Below are 19848 nucleotides of genomic sequence, written 5' to 3' on the forward strand. Positions count from 1 at the left end.
AATTTTGGTAAATTTGCGCAAGACGCCAACGTTTACCGATAAACATCCCTATGGGCTGCTACCAACTTTACATGAGTGCATTGATGGTCACAAGTTCTAGTATAGTAAAATTCGTACTTTTGGTAATTTTAGTGCTCTATAGCTATGAAATTTAGGGATGTCACTATTTTTGCGTCGCATGTTATCTTTACCAAATTGCAAAATTGTAATGTCAAAGACACAGATTTTAGAAATTTCCAACATCATTCACTAAAAAATTCGTAATTTTGGTAATTTTAGTGCTACTGCTATAAAATTTGGAGAAGTTACTATTTTGTAGTTGTGTATTAACACTACCAAGTTGCAAAATTAAAAGGCAAAAGACACAGATATTAGAAATTTTTATTTTTGAGACAAGCAAAAAGTTTCCACATCCTTGACTAAAATTTGTAATTTTGGTAATTTTAGTGTTACAGTTATGAAATTTGGGTAAGTTACTCTTTTTGATTCGTGTATTGACTACCAAATTTCAAAATTGTAGAGCCAAAAACACCGGTTCTAGAAATTTTTATTTTTGAGACCAATCAAAAATTGCAGACAACCTATAAAATAGGCGCTCATTGCTATCAGTTTACCCTACTGTGTAAATTTTCGAAAATTCTTTCGTGTAAATCAGACTTTAAATTCTTTAGGGAGAAAATTGTAGAAAAGCTGAATGTAGCGAGTTTTGAGGTCAACTCGTTGTGTACGTATCAACATTTCAAATTGAGTAATAACAAGAGATTTAAATAAAAATTTTGACCTTTGGGCATATCTGCAACCCAAACCAAACGTAGATTTTTTATTTCCGACTCATAAACTCCACCAAATTCAAATTTCAAAAGTCCCGCGGTAAAGCAACCCGAACTATGCCGATTATTGTTTAAATGGCGTCGTATTGATGTGCCCAGGTGAAATTTTTGCGATTACATATAAAATCCATGTAAGAACTCATTTAATTACGTAATATTCTCGCTCCTCGATTATTTTTCTGCAATCCTCACGTGTCAAAAAAAACCTAAAGTTTTGAAACAGCAGTGACCACTTTTGAGGTTGTTTTTGTTGATTTTGCCTTATTTGCAGATTGAATCAAGATGAGCGATGCTGTGTTAGATATTTCCATCAAGGACGAACCGGAAGATCCTTTGGTGGAAAATGAAGCGGTAGTTCTAGCCAAAGAAACTGATGGTTTGATTATACCAAAAGAGTTCAGGAATGGGGTTCATGATGACAGTGATTGTGAAGACATGGCGTTCTTCACACAGGTTGAAGTTGAAAATACTCGAAAATGCTTGGAAAACACGCGTTTGATCATCAAGGATTTTGAAACCCAGTTGGATTGGCATCTTCAGCAATATATGACGTTGAGGAACATGTTCAACAAAGGCACCGGTAAAGATGATAAACGAGATGACCATCTTAGTATTGCACAATTAAGCGCTCTCATCGCAAATCATCCGGAGGGTAACAAAAATTTTATTAAGAGAAAGACGCAAATTGGAAGCTCTGGGAAGCGGCGCCGTAAGAACAAGACTTACGATTCTGAGGATGGAACTACAGATTTCAGCGACGAGGACAGTGAAGAAGAATTTGACGAGAATTTTGAGGATAGTGAAGATATGGATGACCCCAAAGGAAAGAAAACGAGGGGGCGAAAACGCAAAGCTGACGATGCTCCTGAAGTTAAAGACGAAATCGAAGAAGAAGAACACGAATTGATTGAGCCTAAAATGGAAAGAGACAGTGAGGATGATATGGACAAACCATTAGTAAAAAAGGTTCCAACTCAAAGAGGGAGAAAGCCCGGGAATTCACCTAAAAAAGTACGAGGAAAGAAGGCCGAAAATGAAACGGTGGATCTGACTAACCTAAGGAGTTGTAAAGTTGTTTTGGACAGATTGAGCGATGAACATGCTGGTGTCAAGAATGAACGTGTTGATAAGGACGAGTTGGCTGATATGTTAAAATCTAAAGCAATTACTGAGTTAAAGAACTTTACCATTGATTCTGAGAAACCTATAGCGATTTTGAGACAAGATAATTTTACCACTTTTGACTTCAATGAATGTAAAACCAGTAACGTTCTTATCACGTTTGAGGACAAAGAAACATTGCCCGACTTTATTTATAACAATAATGTTGCTAAGCTTGTTTTGAGCGATGACATAATTATGGTTCAAGGAAGCGTTTTTGACGAGCATTTGGCAGAAGACAAAAACTAAGTTCCAAGCATATAAGAAAGTTCTAGATGTAGTGAGGAGACAGTAATTATTTTTCATTAGACTAAACATTTTATTCGCTTACTTCCATATTCATTTTATACTCAAATTAATCTTTTTTTTTATTCAAAATAAATAAATTATTGTAATCACAGCTTGATATTTCGTTCGGACTTTCTCCTAGTTTCAAACTTTAACCCCATTCTCATTTTAACTTCCTCAATTGTGTTTTCACATATTTCCGTCGCTTTTTCCGCGCCACTTTTCAAAACCTCTGACAAGTAATAAGGGTTGTCCAAAAGTTCGCTAATTTTTTTCTGTATGGGTTGAACGTGTGCAACAACAGCGTCTGCCACCATACTTTTGTACCTAAAATCAAAATCTTAGATTTAAAACTCAAGAAACCTGAATTTTACTGTCCAGTGTTCATGGAGCGCGCTTCTTCACAGATCGCGTTTATGTCTTTCCCACTCACAAAAGAATGAATGCTGATCAAGTTCGAGACTCCCGGTCGTTTCTCAGGCTCATATGAAACCTATAAAAATCAATCAAAATCCCAGGCTTCTGATTAAATACCTCTGACGTGAAATCGGTGACGGATTTCTTAATTTTTTTTACGATGTCATCAGGGAGATCCACTAAACATATTCTGCTTTTCGGGTCGGGATCAGATTTTGACATCTTTTTAGAGGGGTCCCTTAAACTTTTGAGTCTTGAAAACTCATTCTCTGGGTAAAGACAGTGAGGGATAGGAAAAGTTTCCCCGAATCTGCTGTTAAACATCCTCGCCAAGTCCTGACTTAATTGGATATTTTGTGCTTGGTCCTCTCCTACTGGAACATGTGTGGCCCTAACAATTCAAAACTTCAGCTGAAGATCCCGTGCTAACTCACTTGTATGCTAAAATGTCAGCTGCTTGGAGCACTGGATACACAAATAACCCCAGCGGTATGTCTTTCAAATTAGCAGACTTTTCTTTATAAGTCGGTAAATGTGCTAACCTAAAGTTCAGTATGAGAGCAGATATATTTTGAATAGAAACTCAACCTGGCCATTGTAGAAATACACCCTAAACACCAACATAAATGAGTGTGGGCTGACACCATCGACTGTTGGAACAAGATAACTTTAGAAGGGTTAATTCCACATGCAAGTAACGTCGCTGTCATCTCTAAAATATTGTTGCTTAAAATTTTAGGTTCTTGAGGTAAAGTAATTGAGTGTAAATCAACAACACTAAGAATCATGTCTTCGTTGTTTTCTTGGAGTTTGACCCACTGAGAGATTGCCCCCAGGTAGTTGCCCAAGTGGACCTGACCCGTGGGCTGAATCCCTGAGAAAATTCTTCTGGGATATTTCGCTTGGTCGCTCGACTATAATGGAAAAAATTAAATTGTTTTAGTTAAAATAACACATATAATTACCGGATTTGTCGCAATTAATCTATTTCCACATTGCTTGATTAGTCTCCGAGAAAATCGCGTGAAAATCATGGTGTAAAAGTTGGGTTATTTTTACTGTCAAACGCCAAACACTCTCACAAGATCGAATTTTCACGAGTTCGAATAATTCGGACCAATGCAAACCGCACTAATTCAAAATTCACGCATTTATAAAAAGATAATACCATTGTTACACAACAGCGTTGCAGAAGGAAGCATTTCCTTCAACACTTTTTTTGTTATTCATCAAAGATCGTACAAAAATAAATAATAAAAAACAAACTAATGCGATACATTCTTAGGGTTACATATTCACAAAATTTGGTAATCTTTGTTTTCACGGTCTGCAAAAGGAACCTGGGGTACATCCAAACTTATTAACATCAGCAGATTGCGGTATATGGGCACCTTCTGGGCGAAAGCCGTTTTCGTCAGCGGTGTAAAAAACAGTATAAGTTTTACCATCAGGACCAACGTAAGAATAAGAGCCCTTCACGGCTATAGCTTCGTGAGGGGTTCCAGGATTTGCAAGGAAACCTGACTGGTCGTGTCGAGTACCATCGTTGGACTCAAAACTGAAAAAGACCTTTTTAGTGGAAGTACAAGGGAGATTGATTGGTACCCGAAAGAGTATTGTCCATTTCCTGGGTTGTCGTTGTGATACCTGACGATGGAGGCCTGATGATAATATGGGTTGTAGTAAGGATTGTACCCTGGACGGTAATTGGGGTTGTAATAGTGAGGGTTATACCCTGGATTCGGGTTGTTTGGTCTTGTTAGAACACCACACAAAAGTGCACTCAACAGCAGCAAAATCTACAAGAAAAACTAAATATTCGAACAAGTGTTGGTACCATTCTTTACCTTCATGATGAATTCTTTTTACTAAATTAATCAAAAAAACTTCGCTTTTATATTAACAATTTACTGGTGATCCCTCCATTTATTTTCATTGAGAAACCCGCAGTTTTTAATTAGTCTTAAATTTAAAAATTTATTTCAAAATTCGTCAAAAATATAAAATTAAGAAACATATTGTTTCAGTTTATGGATCTATTGTTAGGTCAACTATTGTTTCACACAACTCTAATTGCTGTAATAAAATTTTGAACACTTTTACCTGGAATTGGAAATATCAATGCATTGTGATTATTGTTGAATAACTCTATCATTTCTATCGTTTTGCAATCACGTTTATATTCAAACATCTCTTTGAAAGCAAATTATCTTCGACAAATGAGCCCTTTGTCGGTGCTTCAATCATGATGATTTATATAACTGACAGGAAAAGCGGCTGAAATGAGTTTAGATTCTTCGTCTGAGTCATATTCGTGCGATCAAGAAAACATACGCTTTCGTAGAGTTACAGTGGCGGTCAAAAGTCAACTGGTACAAAATGCCTCTTTAGTCGTGTAAATCTGGATTTCAAACATGGATGAACATTTTTGGCCGTCAGTGTACTTTTGATCAGGTTGGTCAAATTTGATCAACTCGTGACTATTTTAAAAATTTGAGTGTTTATGTAACAAGCGCAAACGGTGATATATTTCGGCACAAGTACGAAATTGGGAAACGCCACCGCTCTAATCTAGATAGATGTGCCGTAATGAATTTGGCATTTATAAATAACGACCGTAACTTGCATACAAATTCTAATTATTCCCACTGTTCGTTCCCTCATTAAGTAACGCAAGTGGGAAATAATCTAAATTTTGACACTTTCAATGGAAGAATCTCTGAGCCGACAATTAAGTTATGTAATTTAGACATTTATGAGCGTCGTTGCACAAATAACATCATAAAACAAATACTAGCCACCTACTTCCCAATAAGGAAATCTATTCTTTTAAAATCGTCGAAAAAATATCATAAATATTCCAAGTGAAATTTGACCTACTCGACACTGCTTTCGTTATAATGAATTAAAAAAAATGAGCTTAAGATCAAAATCGCATGTGAAAACTCATTTGGACATGTCCTTGAATCGATCCTCAATAGAGGTCACTTTTTTAAAACCAAATCTCGGATTTTCCACTGATGAGCGATTAGGAAATTTTTTTCTCAACCGTCATTACGTCATTTAAATACCATCGTTAGGTAACGGCGACCCATCAAGAAAATAACCCGGTTCGAATAAAAATAGTATAGGTCAGGAGTCACTTATATAACTGGCTTATAATAAAAAATCTTTATTTATGGTAAGTATATACACAGTCTCAAGATGGGGCATAGCGGCGGAGACGAGCTCAACCTAACCCTCCCCCGATTAGGGATGCTTGTGCCGCCGAGGGTATCCCAAGCTTCTTCACACCTGCTGACGGAGGTATGTGTTCACCTTCCGGTTGGAATCCATTCTCATCAGCAGTGTAGACTACCGTATAAGTCACACCGTCGGGGCCAATGTAAGAGTACGACCCTCGCATCACTAGGACTTCGTTTTCAGTCCCTGCATCGCGGAGTTCGCCGGTTTGGTCGTGTCTAAATCCATCGCTGGTTTCCACTCTGAAAATAATAAGTTATCATTAATAAATGAAATTAAAAAATAAAAATGAGACTTACGCAAAGGAGTATCCTCCATAACCACCGTTGTCGTTATCGTAGCGGGTGATGTAGGCGTCCTGAGGGTTTTGGGGCCTTGCAAAGGCCGCTCCAGCAATGAACAAAACAATCAAAATCTGCAAATGGAACACATGAACATTCACTTTCGTGTGGTTAACTGTACTCACCGTCTTCATGATGATGATCAGCGAAATTATGCATTAAATAACTTACCTAATGACGTTCTTTATATACCGTACCTTTCAGAAGCCATCCCCACAATGGGGGCCCCCCATTTTGCGACAAATGGAACACTGTTGCACCACAAGACTAATAAGCATTTTTTTTATTCTTTAGATAGGTATATAGTTATTTTGTTTTCATAGTCTCTAGGTGAAGGCCGGCAATGGAATTTTACAAAATAGACAACAGTGTTTATTATCAGGTATTAACAAAAATTGGGTAATTTCGTAAAGAATTAAAAAGAATCTTAACGCTCAAGTGTTGAACTTTGGCCGTAAATTGAAGACTGGTTGCGGAACGTGTGGGCGAATCTGCTTGAAATATGTGCTTTCCTGGTGTAATGAGGTCAAATTAGATGCAGAGGCAGTTGTATAATAAAAACTAACAAAAGTATCAAAAAATTGACCCAAATGACGAAAAACTTCTTCCTAAGAAAATCTCGCGAATAATAATACCTAACTTTTGCATCATATATTTACACAAAAGCATTTCCTTTAATTAGATGTGAACTGTCAATCATTAATTCAATACAAGACACTGATTATATGTAATTTGTTGCAAAAATCTAGAAACAAGGTAAAAATGTAACAAAATTTCCTTTAAATAACTTTATTAAAAATAAACTCTCAAATAAATGTAACAACAACAAAAAGAAAACCTCAAATAGAATTTACAGCCCCCGCCTCAAACCCTCTTCCATGTCCACTAGCCAACAAATTCACAATAGAACTTTGTAGTTTCCTATCTAAATCGCTAAAAGCCACTGGTTTAGCAGTCGCCCCATTCGCCCCATCAATGGGTATCTGAATCCTGGTACTGGAGGCTAATTCCGGTCTGGCAGTGGTTGAAAACGAATTAACCTGAAGTCGTCGCTCCGGAGCAAAATGAGGTCTTGGAGTAGTGGGAAGAAACTGAATAGGAGTCACAGGACGTTGGATTTTAACAGGAACAGGATTCAATGCGATTTTAACAGGATTAGGATTTACCACGTAAGCTGGAACTTGAATGTGATCCCCTTCAGGATGAAATCCGTTTTCGTCCGCTACGTATCGCACTGTGTAAACTTTTCCTGTTTCGTCACTGTAGGAATATGAGCCTTTGACGATTACTGGAGAATCTTCAACGTTTTCGTCAAGGACGTTACCTTCTTCTTCGCGGGTAGTACCGTCACTGCTCTCAAACCTTAAAATTGCACTGTAAGACAACGATTGACGATTAGTAAAAGATTACCGATAAAAATAGTGTCCATGTGGAGTGTTTTCTAACTGAAAATCCACAATTTTGGCGACTCTCGAGTCTTCTAATGCCAAACTGCAGCAAAAAAAGAGAGCACCCAAAATACCCTAAAATGACAAAGTTAACTTTAGCAGGGCTATAGCAAATTTCTTACGGTTTTGAAAGCCATTGCGAAGGAAGCGATACTAACAACGATCGGAACTAAACTTTTTTTATATTTGTCAACCCCACTAGGGATCAGTTTCCAAAATCTCTCCTATTAACATAACACTCAAAGGTGGAGCCGTTTCTTCTCAATTTTATGATAATTATGTATAGGCGATGAGTTGTACTGTGATACATTACCAAGCTTGTCAGCAAGTTGATAAGTTTTCGAGTTTATTGCGTGAGATTAGCTCGTTATTTTCCACCTGTTTTCGATTTTTTGTCCGATTTCAAAGAGAAATTACAGATTTGTGCGTTATGTTGTTTTCACAGGCCAAGTCACAAGGTCAGACTTAATTTCACGAAAAGAGCAACACATCGTTAATGTCTTTAGATCTTGTTTAAAAAGTTCGAATTAAATATTAGCATCTCAAAATGTCATCGGTTACAGAATTAGAATAAAACGAAATGAGGCGACTTAAACAGGACCAGTATCGTAAATATAATCCTGAGATCAATTCTTCATTAGTAAGTGTTAACTAACACTGCCACATTTTATATTTCTTTTTTTCCCTTCAGAGAGATATTATTATAGGCAACCAATAAAACACCTCTTAAGTTTTCAGTTTCTTTCGTCAACAAAAGCAGCGAAAGCATTTAACAAACGTGATTTATTAGCAGCTATTACTATTTCACCGTTACATAATCGTCAATGACCCAGCAATTAATTTTTCACTTTCGGTGGCACGACATCGCCCTCTCGTCTGGTTCCTCGATCATCAGCCTCATATCGCACCACATACTTCCGTCCATTACCATCGAAATACTCGTAGACGCCCTTCACATGCAGAACCGGCTCTGTTTCATTGTCTTTATAAACCAACGTTCCTGTTTCTTGGCGACGTGATCCATCCTCCGCTTTGTATCTAAAAAAATTAATGTGTTCCCACACCTTGTTTTTTTCACGCAAGAATTTCAAACATTACACGACATTACCATTCAACTCATCTTCAGCAATGATCAAAGACCTTGGTTCATTTATGAATTAATTAACATTTTTTTTTTGGAGAAAAAGGGACTTACTCGAACTGGTAGCCATCGTCACGAGTTTGGCTTTGGTGAAAAAGAATTCCATTGTTGGCCGGAAGGTTATAAACGACATGGAAGAACGCGAAAAGCAAGACGACACTGAAGGACGCTTCCATTGCTATTAAAGAAGCTCGAAACTGATCCAGTTTTAATACCTAAAGATCGAAAAAAAAACACCCGAGGTCGACTTCTTCAATTTAGCGAAGGTCTTTGGACGATAAATGAGTCCAGGATTTGGCGTTTCCATGCCAGAATAAAATGTACCATCTGTAGCCAGAGGCGAGGGGTCAACCGGCAGCCACGTTTCTTTGTATAAATGAACTTTGAGATCACAATGCCAAAATAATGATGGGATCAGAGGTGGTGGTAAATGTCAGCGAAAACACGCAGCGATGGTAAATACAGTCTGGGCAGTACAGGGATATTCTTATATAAAAGCGTGAACCTTCATCTCATCTTCAGTTGCTATCGTGGTCAATAAGTACAAAATGAAATTGGTAAGACTTGACTGAAAATCGGATTATCATAATTTTTCAGTAGATTTCAGCTTTGGTCGTTCTTGTGGCTTGTGCCGCCGCTGCGCCTCAAACGGACTACAAAAATGCCCAAATCGTCAAGTACGAAAGTGACAATATTGGATTGGATGGATACAACTATGCGTAAGTAGTCAAACATCAAAAGGGCTATTCTAATTTTTTATAGTTACGAGACAAGCGATGGGACTTCCGCCCAGGAACAAGGACAACTCCAGAACGCTGGAACTGAAAACGAATCCATCTCGGTTCGAGGACAGTTCTCCTTCGTAGGACTCGATGGAGTCACGTATACAGTGACCTACATCGCCGACGAAAACGGGTTCCAACCCCAAGGAGCGCACATCCCCAAAAGCCCTTGAGCTGTGACTGCCATCAAACAGTTTTTATAAAACTGTAAATTATTTATGAAATGTAAATATAAAATAAAAAATACATACTAATAGTTTTATTTTATTGCGCCAGCACAAAGCCCATCATCTTGCGCAAGCTTTTATAATTTTATGCGATGACATTAGTGAGGGAAAGTTACATTCCTACAACACTGTTTTATCATGTTGTACTGAGAATTTTTTCCAATGGGTCATTTTGTGGTCAAAATCAAAATCAGACGGTCAAGGCAAGTCTTAGAAAGTAAAATAAAAAGATAAGATGGCCGGAAATGTTATCAAAGTGGCATTTACATGAGCGCTAAAATTAACAACGTCCTTCGCATTTCTAACTAACAATTTCAGTTTTTTCTAATTTTTCAGGTTTTAAAAGACGAGACTTTTTCGATCCGTGCATATGCTAATAGAGCCATAAATGGGTGCTGGTTTCTTAATTTACCATGACAGCGTTATCTGAGCATCTGAAACAGATGAGCTATTACGTTATAGATATTACGATAGGTTGTTGTACTATTGAATGGAAAATTAAAATACGAACACTTCGAATAATAATTTATCGTACATCATCAAGCACAAAACTGTACAACTTGGTTAACATAAAATTGAAATGTGAAAATGTGTTAATTATAATTATAAGGAAAAAGATACATAATAAGCAATTATTCAATTTTAAAAAACTGTTATTAATCTATCAGTGTCAAATAGTTAATAAAAATTACAGAGTACCAAAATTTTGGTTAAACAACTATTCCCACCTTTAAATAGAAACTTGCGGCCTTAAAGAAATGCTATCACACGCCCACTACAATTTCATAAAAGACATTTAAACTATTCTTAGCGCAATAACATTCTTACATGAAAATTCGGGTGCTAATAAAATTCTAACCAACATTAAAATTAAGTGGATTTTAGGACCAGACTTTCGATTAGGATTTTATGTAATAGGAGTCACATTCTGAATCAATAACAATAATTTTCAGATAGCTGCCAAGGTCATTCTTATGGAAATATCAACGTGGATTTAATGTAAAAGATGGATCTCATCCTCGTCGTTATTGTCGTTTGTGTTAAGTATTGCCCGCGCGTCCTCATTTTCTTGAATAATTTACTGACTTGTTCACGTAATAAACTATTTTTAACGGATTTGAAAGAAAATGAAAAAGTCGCGGTGATGGTTGAAACCAGACAAATGAATGCAGACAAAAAATGTTAACAGTCACAGTTGATTTACCTGTATTGCACAAGTTCCATATATGAATATTCAAGTACGCGTATAAATAAATATTACAAATATTATGTTAAAAGGGAGTTGATTGGTCATTTAGTTTGTAAATTTGAAAAAACATCAGTTCTGAGATGAATCGTTATTTTTTTTTTTTTATTTTAAGGGTTGGGCATGTGAGAGCTGTTTTCATAGTGGTAGCAATAAAATGATAGTGACACTACGATCCAATAACTCACATTCTTATTGCGAAAGCAATCTCTAATTATTTCCAAAACCAATTTGCAATCAAACTGATTAACACATGGCGTAACGCTTCCGTCTTATAACGTGAGAAGCTAAACACCCTGTGTTTAAGCTCAGCTACTGCAAATTAACTCAACTAAGAATAATTAACCGATGAAAGATTATCCTCCAACATTTCAATTAAGCAAAAATTATCCATCCCAAATTGGACGTGGGTTCAGAATTGACAAATTACATAAACTCCGAAAGGTCAATAGATTTGAGTAGTTTTGAACATTGGTTAATTATTCCCGGAATCTTAAGACATTCCTCAAGAGTCACAACGTCGTCGTGAGAACAAAACGCTCCGATGGTCTCCTAAGAAGTGAACAAATAAGAGATGTCCGGATGAGTTTCGTATCGTTGCATAAAAACACCATGAATCTTTTGAAACTAGTCCGTAAAGGTGAACTGGCCATTTTAAATTATTATGGGATGGTTTAGTAAAAATAATGTGAAGGATGCTACCTTAAGAGGGGAGATTTTCGCAAGTTTTTCGAAACTATATAAATCGAAGCGATGCCATCCCTAAATTAGTCTTCATCAATCATGAAAGTTGTTAGTTTTTCAGTTATTTCGTTGAAAGTGTGCTTACTGGTTGTTGTTTTAGATCGTCGTTATTGCTGCCCTCTTGGCCGTCGCTTTGGCTAGACCTCAGGGTCGTGACGCCGACGCTCAAATCGTTCGTGCGGATTCTGATAACATCGGCGTCGGTGGATTTAAATACAGGTGAGATTAAAAGTTAATGGACATCACTAAAAGTGTTGGTTTTAGCTACGAAACTAGCAACGGCATTTCCGCTGACGAACAAGGAGAGGTGAAGAACGAAGGACGTGAAGATGAGAGTCTGGTGGTTCGTGGACAATTCTCGTTTGTTGGTACTGATGGAGTTACGTACACTGTCCAGTACATCGCTGACGAAAACGGCTTCCAACCCCAAGGCGCCCATATTCCCCACTAGACCATGAATTTTGACCGTTGTTAAGTTTTCTTGTACAGCAACTCTACCAATTGATATTTATAAGTACTGTTGACATTCAACAATATATCTGTAAAATTACTTTATAAATATACGTATTGGTTATTTATTTCTCATTGTTTATTATTGCACAGCCAACCTACTTTGGCTTATCTTCACCTTACATCATCATCTTCACGTCCTTGAACTTTCACTCGATTAAGCGATTACATTAATTGAGTGCTTAAAACCTGAAAATTTTTGTTAGATCCTGAATCAGATTTGTGACAAAGGACGACTGGAATTCCGAAAAACTCGATTTAATTTAAAAAATAAAGGTTAAGTGGTCATTTAATGACAAAATGTAAAAAGATGGTCAGTATGAGTAGTAGGGAGACTATTTTTAATAACTATAAAAACCTCATCTTCTTTATGACATTAAAGCAGTTGCCATCACTTCAAGTGGTCGGTTAGCTGATTATTGTCATTTAACAATTTATTGATCGTTTTGTTTCAGGTGGCAACTTGCCCAACAATCAAGATACCTAGACGTTAGGTTGTAGACTACAAGTCTATTTACTAGAATCAACACGACGATGGACACGGCCTGGATATTGGACTTAATTTCTAGTTGTAAATTTTTATGTTAATGAGGTTATGCAGCAACTTTTGTTTTAACTAGAAAACTTACTTTTAATATTGGGGAAAAGGGTTTTAACTATATTACAACAACATACGTGTTATGACATTTGTTAGAAATAATAAATCCTGATGCATTCAAAAAGTTTTTTTTTACTACTGTACACCCCGTATGCATGTATTAACAGACAAAATTTTTACTATATTTTTTTATTAAATCTGAGCTCCTCCTTTGGCAAGAAAAACCTTTTTGGTTTTGAGCTCATTGTATTGTTCTGACTAAAAAAATATGTCGATACAAAAAATTGTTTATTTACCAAAGATATTAAAAATGTAAACTGAAGAAAAATAATATAATTAGAGGTTATCAGCAAGCACAAAAACGCCAAAAACATTAATCACCTCTAATCGTCAGTTTAAGCTGTTATTTCATAATGCTATTATCCACAATCCATAACAAGGATTAATTTTATAACACAGCCCAGAGCAAAAAAAGTTCACGTTTAAAAATTTACGCCACAAAAATTATGTTGGACAAAGAAAATTTAAAATTCTTATTAACTTTATGTAAATATAAACGGAAGAGAAGCGTTTTAGAAAGGGATTACTCTTATTTCCGCAAGGAAAAATTCAAAAATTTGGGACAAGCTCGTTGTCATTTCCATCAACACATCAACACAATCAATCATTTCTCATCAAAACTGTATTGCACAAATCGTTAATTAATTCTCAAATAAACTAGCTAATCATCCTGTTTGAATGTCAACAATCTGAATGTCTCGAGAACAGAAGAATACCAGTAGAAGAATGACATAACACCTCTTGTTCAATTGGACGCTTGCATCCCGCCACCTTTGCTCATCTTCGGTAATTTCGCAGTTGCACAAAAACGCATCGAATCTTTAGAAATTAATAATTCCGAAAGGTGAAATGTGAAGGATTCTCTCCTCCGATAATAGTGGGGTTTTTTCAGGTGGTTTTTATACAAAGTATATAAATCTAAAGCCACTCCGTGCCCATATTAGTACGACTATTTGCGAATCATGAAAGTGGTTAGTGCTAGTGAAGACGAAGACTATCATGGTAATTTCTTCTGTGTTTTAGGTAGCTGTTTTGTTTGCTGTTGTAGCAGTAGCCGTCGCGGCGCCCCAACAAGGACGCGATGCACAAATTTTGAAATATGAAAATGAGAACATCGGCATTGATGGTTATAAATTCAGGTTTGTTTTCGCCAATAGAGGTAGGTTATCTAAGAATTTTCTTTTAGCTATGAAACCAGTGATCCCATCTCCAGATCTGAAACGGGAGAACTGACCAATGCAGGGACCGAAAACGAAGCCATCATTGTCCATGGTGAATATAGTTATGTGGGTCCCGATGGAAAAACTCACACTGTTACTTTTGTCGCTGATGAAAATGGGTTCAGACCAAGCACCAAGACGGCGAAGAAATAATTCGGAGATATACCAACTTTCATTGATGCACCTGTATTTAAGAGCACTGTAACATCTTACAAATGTCTTACAAATATATTGAGACAACTTAAAACACATTGTTTGATTTAACGACACTTGAAAGAGTGCCTGCGGTACAATCATAATGGGTATTTCAACACTTTTGGGTCAACGTTATTTCTTGCCTAGCTCTAAGGCCAAAAGGGGGCCTCTTCAGAAGAAAAGTTGCACAAACAAAACGTGGCGTAATTTCTATTCTTTGGGGCAAAAATGCCTATAACCAAATAAATTCTTTAATTGCAAAAAAATTAAATTGCGCGCCCCCCTATAAATCACCACAGAATTAAACCTACTCACCCCCACTTGACGAAAACGTGGGGGCTCCAACTCAAACTGCCACACAAACACACTTTCTATGCTCTTAAAAAATGTGTCACAAACAATGACGTCACTTTTTTAAACAACTGTCATTGCATAATGCCAACTTTTTAGTTCCGCTTCCAGAAATTTCCAAAAAGTTTAAATAAAAATAAATTCAGAGCATTTTTCTGTCGGAAATAATTTTTTGGAGTAGTTGGCAATTCAGCAGTTTTCTGAATTTTTAATGTTTTTAAAAAATTATGCGCTAGTTTGATTTTTTTGTGGGGTAATTTATTTCTTAAGTTGGCAGTATGTAGTAGTAACTAGATTAATTTGAATGCATCGCATTAATAAAATAATAATTTTGACCATTGAATTCTGGTTTTGCTTTGGGACTTTAATAAATGCTCTAAACTCAAGTGATGACTGATGATTTCATTCAAGTTTACATGAAATACCTTTTGAATACTTTGGAGAGTAAAAATGGAGGAGCAGGTAAATAAAGAGAGGTTATAGTTCGAATGTTTGAAGAAAAAGGTAATTACTTCCGGGGTCATAACATGGCGGTGAGTAGTTTAATTTTATTTAAAATCACCAAATTTTAAAATTGATGAATGTGTAGGAGAAGTAGGGTCACTTCTCGGTTCGCTATAGCTCGGATTCATACTTAATAAAATACATGTTTTCACCGAAATAAATTTATTCGTCGCTCGATTATCACCAATCTGCAACTTTGTAAACAAGTCATTGCAACACACCGTGTAGCCCACCCAAAAACCACTGCCATCAACTGCATGATTAATTGGTTACTTTTGTGAATATTAACTCAATTAAAAAAATTATAATATCAAAACTATGACAAGGTCGCTGTTGAAAGATGTTAACATCTTATAAAACATCAAATAAGAATGTCTAATTCGCTCAACCTACCTAAGAAAAATGCAAATTTATACATAACTGCGTTTTTATTTTTGCACAATATTACATATCAACATTAAATACGAAAATGCGGTATATTTCGTTGGGAATTGTGGTTGAAAACCGTCTCCATCGGCAACGAAAGGAACAGTGTAATTCGTACCATCAGGGCCAGTATGAGTGTACTCTCCTCGGGCTGGCTCAGCTTGATTCTCACTTCCTTCAGTTTTCAATTCTTCAGTTTTAACCTGGAAAATAGGGTCGCTGGTTTTATAAATCTCAACAATTATGAAAAGTTGTTATGTACACTATATTATTTCTCTTACGGCTATTAACATAATAGTCATCAGTTTCAATCTCTAGAATCTGGGAATGCTTTTGGGGATTAGCTAGTGCGACAGCTACAATAGCACAAATAACAATTATTACCTAAAGAAAAACAGATTAAAGTACCCGTAGATGTACTTAATACACCACAAACTTACAACTCTCATGATTTAAACTACTAATTTTAAAAACGTGACTGGAATTTATACATACAGTATGTAATGTCCTCTTATTATTGCCGATAATTGGGAAATTGTCACATTCTCCCATTAGAAGAGATATTTTTTACTTTTTCTTTTAATGTGTTTTTAATACGCCAAGTCAACTTTAGTAAAAAAAATCTTAATTCTAACATAATTGCGTATTTTATTTTTGCAGAATTTTATATATTAATAGCATATTAACATGGATAATAAATATGGTCCATTTAACTGGTCTTGGTGTGTGGTTGGAAACCGTTTTCATCCGCAACGAAAGAAACAGTGTGGGTTTTACCATCAGGACCAGTATAGGTGTACTCTCCATGAACTACCACAGCTTCGTTCTCACTTCCTGCATTTTTCAGTTCTCCAGATTCAGACCGGGAAATGGGGTCGCTGGTTTCAAAACTACCAAAAAATATAAAGTTATTTAGTTTTGAATTCACGTCATATTAATGTATTAAAATTTTAAATTAACAAATCACAGAAATAAAACTTTATTTAACTTACGCGAATTTATAACCATCAACTCCAATGTTTTCGTTTTCATATCGCAGAATCTGGGAGTCTTTTTGGGGACGAGCTAGGGCTACAGCCACAACTACGCAAATAACGATAACCTAAGGATAAACGGATTAGAGTAGCCGCAGGTATTTAACAAACCGCAAACTAACCACTCTCATGATTGAAACTACTAATTTAGAAAATGCGATTCGAATTTATATATAATTTGTAAGACCAAAATCCAAAGTCCCCACTGTTTGTTTATGATCCTTCACACTTCACCTTTTGCAAATAAGTGTTTTTTATGATACACTTATTTGTAAACAATCAAGTGATCTAATGGAGACGGTAGCAAGAAGATGGGAACCTGATTCTCGTAATTTGTTGCAATTATAGGCCATAAATTTAGTTTGGCTTTGGCTGATTTTACCTCAAACCATCATTTTTTGTGACTGGTAAAGCCACTTTGTAATTTACCTTGGAATTAAATTTTAGTAATTTGGCAATAAATAATAATTTTTGAATATCAATATATTTGACATGGATTATTAGTTATTTGTTGATTTTTGCACTAAACGGTTTTCTGGACATGTTATTAGAGAAACAACTGTCTCAATTAAATGAAAACTGAGAATGAAAAGAGAAAGAGCCCTGAACTTGTTGCAGATAATATTTGGTAAAAGAAGGAAATAAGTCTATCCAATGTCAAGTAAACAAAAATAAACACGAATCAAAACATTCAGTAATAGTTAGAGTCTTGACATTTCAAATAAAAAAGAATAAATCCAACTTCAATTTCTAATATCGTATAATTAATGATGAGCATCATCCAAAGACATGCTAACATTTTAAAATGTGAGACTTATTGCAATTAACCAGTTGCATATTATCATTTAAATAATGTTAGAACGTGATGGATGAGTGCAGATGTTCAATTCAAACAGATGAAACAGTACAAAAGGTTTGATGGACACTTTTAAATCTTTGAACCTCTGGGGGTCAGGCGGGCCAAATGATGAAATGGTGCCAAAATGTAGCACGCTAAACCTAAGTACTTATTATTATAGTTAGAATCACAATCTTTTTGTACGCATTATGTCATCAACCTTTACATTAATTGGTAAGTTGCGCAGTACAGTAATCCAATTATAATTTTTATAAGGTTCAGAGGTCCTCAACTTGCGTAGTCATGCACTTTATATGAAAAATTCCTGGTTTTAGAACCGCATAAAGCGAACGACCTTTATAGGTTGCGAGGTTGTAATGAGTGTAAGATAATAGAGCATCAAGTTGGTCAACACCACTTACTACTAATAAAATTACAATTAATAATAATGATTAAGTCATAATTTCTGCTTTAAATGTCAACCAACCTTGACAGATTTGAATCTCATGAACCTCATGAAGATATCAACGAGACTGCAATCCGATAAAAAATCGCATTGTTTTCCCATAACATTTTCTGATTTGAATTCGTGATCTCATACGGATATAGTTTTGCGTGAGCATCTTCTCTAACCTTCCTCCAAGCATGAGAAAGATTCTTCTTTCATAATTTCTTTTGGTGTTCGAATTTTCGCTCCTCGACCAAACTGTAATTATCTTCTTCACAGACTTTTAATTGTGTAAGAGAATACTTTTCATCGTGTCCGAAGAAAACGAAAGTAAAGATGTTCCAAGGTAAATAGGATATAACCTTGAAGTAACTTTCATCTTCGCGTCCTTGTTTATCCTCGGGTTCGGTGATATATATGAACTTTACTATTATAATATCACATTAGCTAACTGTGAAATTAACATTTTCTTGCATAATTCAATATTGTCTTTGCATGAAAGTGAAAAATTGTGGTGACGCCTTTGTTTTAGTATTTTTTTCGTGGGTGCGATTTATGACACTTTTTCGGTTTAGATCGTGAGAGACGGATACGCCCCGTCATGCGATGATCGTCCTCAAAAGAACAAAAACTTTCTCCTAGGATTTAACGTCTGCTGTCATTTATAACAAGTCGCAGACATTACGAACTCTGACCTATATGATCGATTTGTAGCCTTAATGGACCTGACTTTTACTTTTTTTAAAGAACCAGAGAATCATATTTTTAGGAGTTTATAATGGAGAGGGAGGGCAGGATATGGTCGTGTTTCAGTTTGAATTAATGAGATAAGAGACTCTCGCTATCAGTTTATACTGTGGGATTAGCGCATGGTATACAACCAGAAATACAGACGTGTTTTATGAACCAAGGGCACAAAATGTAATATTTCTATGAATTATTTATTGATACAAGCTTTCTATCTGGAAAAAAATTCAAAGAGGAAATTTACTGGGTCGATTTGATAAGAAAAACCAAAAAATTGGGGTTGTAAAAATGGTGGATGCGCCGGGATTGTTCGACTGCATCGACCATGCGATTATTTGATTATTATTTATTTAATTAGCTGTTTCTATATGAATATATATCTTAATATCTATCATTAACTAATCTCTGATAATCATTTGATGTTTAAACGTCAAGTTTAGACACATTTGCAAAAATGATTCGTTTTATCACTATGAAGAAAGTCTAAATTTGTGTAATATTTAACTTTTGCTGTTTCAACCGTTGAAAATCATCCAAAATCAAGCATAATTACCCCAAGAGAACTCTAAAAAATTTATAAAATAACTTATTTTTAAACACCCCAAAATGGCCTTTTATTTTTGGACTAAGCTATTTGGCGCATCCAGAAACAACACAAAATCAAGTAGGAATGGTATTAGGATAATTGATTTTGAAGAAAAATTACAAAAATTTAAGATTTCAAACAGTGCATATGATCAATGTATTTCTACTTTACAAAAAGAAAAAGTTGAAAAAAAAAATAATTGTTGACACTTCGACCCTTTAGAAGTTATGTTGTTTAAAAATTATAGTGTATAACTGGTTATCTGCAAATTTACAACAACGCGAAGTTAATTCAAAAATTGCGAAATTTTATAATTATTAATTCTTTAAAAGGTCAGGTTTGTTTATTAAATATCTATACACAAATTAAACTTACTTACCTCTATCTTATCCTCATTTTTATACGTGTATGATTTTTGTAATCAACTGTATGACTAATAGTGTGAAATGACAAATGATGCTGG

The 19848-nt window shown here is 35.5% G+C and overlaps 9 protein-coding genes across 10 annotated transcripts; 4 read left to right on the forward strand and 5 right to left on the reverse strand.

The window, feature by feature from the left end:
- Positions 1–851: 851 nt before the first annotated feature.
- LOC148174713 (uncharacterized) lies at positions 852–2391 on the forward strand. The gene is made up of 2 exons (XM_088036747.1): positions 852–961; positions 1102–2391. Exon 2 carries the CDS (start codon positions 1113–1115, stop codon positions 2238–2240), a length of 1128 nt encoding a protein of 375 aa, XP_087892873.1. The 5' UTR covers positions 852–961; positions 1102–1112; the 3' UTR covers positions 2241–2391.
- Positions 2329–3775, reverse strand: TrpRS-m (Tryptophanyl-tRNA synthetase, mitochondrial). The gene is made up of 6 exons (XM_088036748.1): positions 3662–3775; positions 3285–3610; positions 3131–3238; positions 2814–3087; positions 2654–2772; positions 2329–2606 (listed from the first exon to the last, which is right to left on the reverse strand). Exons 1-6 carry the CDS (start codon positions 3728–3730, stop codon positions 2387–2389), a joined length of 1116 nt encoding a protein of 371 aa, XP_087892874.1. The 5' UTR covers positions 3731–3775; the 3' UTR covers positions 2329–2386.
- Positions 3776–5852: 2077 nt separating this feature from the next.
- Positions 5853–6489, reverse strand: LOC148174715 (cuticle protein CP14.6-like). Its single transcript, XM_088036555.1, has 3 exons — positions 6406–6489; positions 6239–6354; positions 5853–6181 (listed from the first exon to the last, which is right to left on the reverse strand). The coding sequence occupies exons 1-3, from the start codon at positions 6412–6414 to the stop codon at positions 5926–5928; spliced, it is 381 nt and encodes a 126-aa protein (XP_087892681.1). The 5' UTR covers positions 6415–6489; the 3' UTR covers positions 5853–5925.
- A 630-nt stretch (positions 6490–7119) lies between these two features.
- Positions 7120–7865, reverse strand: LOC148174716 (endocuticle structural glycoprotein SgAbd-2-like). The gene is made up of 3 exons (XM_088036905.1): positions 7851–7865; positions 7691–7803; positions 7120–7642 (listed from the first exon to the last, which is right to left on the reverse strand). The coding sequence occupies exons 1-3, from the start codon at positions 7863–7865 to the stop codon at positions 7120–7122; spliced, it is 651 nt and encodes a 216-aa protein (XP_087893031.1).
- Positions 7866–8492: 627 nt separating this feature from the next.
- Positions 8493–9285, reverse strand: LOC148174717 (larval cuticle protein 16/17-like). The gene is made up of 2 exons (XM_088035852.1): positions 8924–9285; positions 8493–8766 (listed from the first exon to the last, which is right to left on the reverse strand). Exons 1-2 carry the CDS (start codon positions 9043–9045, stop codon positions 8565–8567), a joined length of 324 nt encoding a protein of 107 aa, XP_087891978.1. The 5' UTR covers positions 9046–9285; the 3' UTR covers positions 8493–8564.
- Positions 9286–9326: 41 nt separating this feature from the next.
- Positions 9327–9907, forward strand: LOC148174718 (flexible cuticle protein 12-like). Its single transcript, XM_088035854.1, has 3 exons — positions 9327–9426; positions 9470–9588; positions 9632–9907. Exons 1-3 carry the CDS (start codon positions 9418–9420, stop codon positions 9822–9824), a joined length of 321 nt encoding a protein of 106 aa, XP_087891980.1. The 5' UTR covers positions 9327–9417; the 3' UTR covers positions 9825–9907.
- A 2000-nt stretch (positions 9908–11907) lies between these two features.
- Positions 11908–13100, forward strand: LOC148174719 (flexible cuticle protein 12-like). The gene is made up of 4 exons (XM_088035899.1): positions 11908–11916; positions 11969–12087; positions 12133–12781; positions 12834–13100. The coding sequence occupies exons 1-3, from the start codon at positions 11908–11910 to the stop codon at positions 12317–12319; spliced, it is 315 nt and encodes a 104-aa protein (XP_087892025.1). The 3' UTR covers positions 12320–12781; positions 12834–13100.
- An 853-nt stretch (positions 13101–13953) lies between these two features.
- Positions 13954–14503, forward strand: LOC148174720 (endocuticle structural glycoprotein SgAbd-5-like). 2 transcript variants are annotated; one of them, XM_088036307.1, is made up of 3 exons: positions 13954–14007; positions 14060–14175; positions 14223–14503. In XM_088036307.1, the coding sequence occupies exons 1-3, from the start codon at positions 13999–14001 to the stop codon at positions 14407–14409; spliced, it is 312 nt and encodes a 103-aa protein (XP_087892433.1). In that variant the 5' UTR covers positions 13954–13998; the 3' UTR covers positions 14410–14503. The 2 variants fall into 2 exon arrangements, with proteins under 2 accessions (XP_087892433.1, XP_087892434.1); XM_088036308.1 differs by having other exon boundaries at positions 13994–14004.
- A 1857-nt stretch (positions 14504–16360) lies between these two features.
- On the reverse strand, positions 16361–16964 carry LOC148174721 (endocuticle structural glycoprotein SgAbd-5-like). The gene is made up of 3 exons (XM_088036639.1): positions 16889–16964; positions 16725–16834; positions 16361–16622 (listed from the first exon to the last, which is right to left on the reverse strand). The coding sequence occupies exons 1-3, from the start codon at positions 16895–16897 to the stop codon at positions 16442–16444; spliced, it is 300 nt and encodes a 99-aa protein (XP_087892765.1). The 5' UTR covers positions 16898–16964; the 3' UTR covers positions 16361–16441.
- Between the last annotated feature and the right edge of the window lie 2884 nt (positions 16965–19848).

Source organism: Gnatocerus cornutus, chromosome 5, assembly GCF_029298725.1.
Source record: "Gnatocerus cornutus isolate USDA-ARS CGAHR chromosome 5, icGnaCorn1.1, whole genome shotgun sequence".
Taxonomy (NCBI): Eukaryota; Metazoa; Arthropoda; class Insecta; order Coleoptera; family Tenebrionidae; genus Gnatocerus; species Gnatocerus cornutus.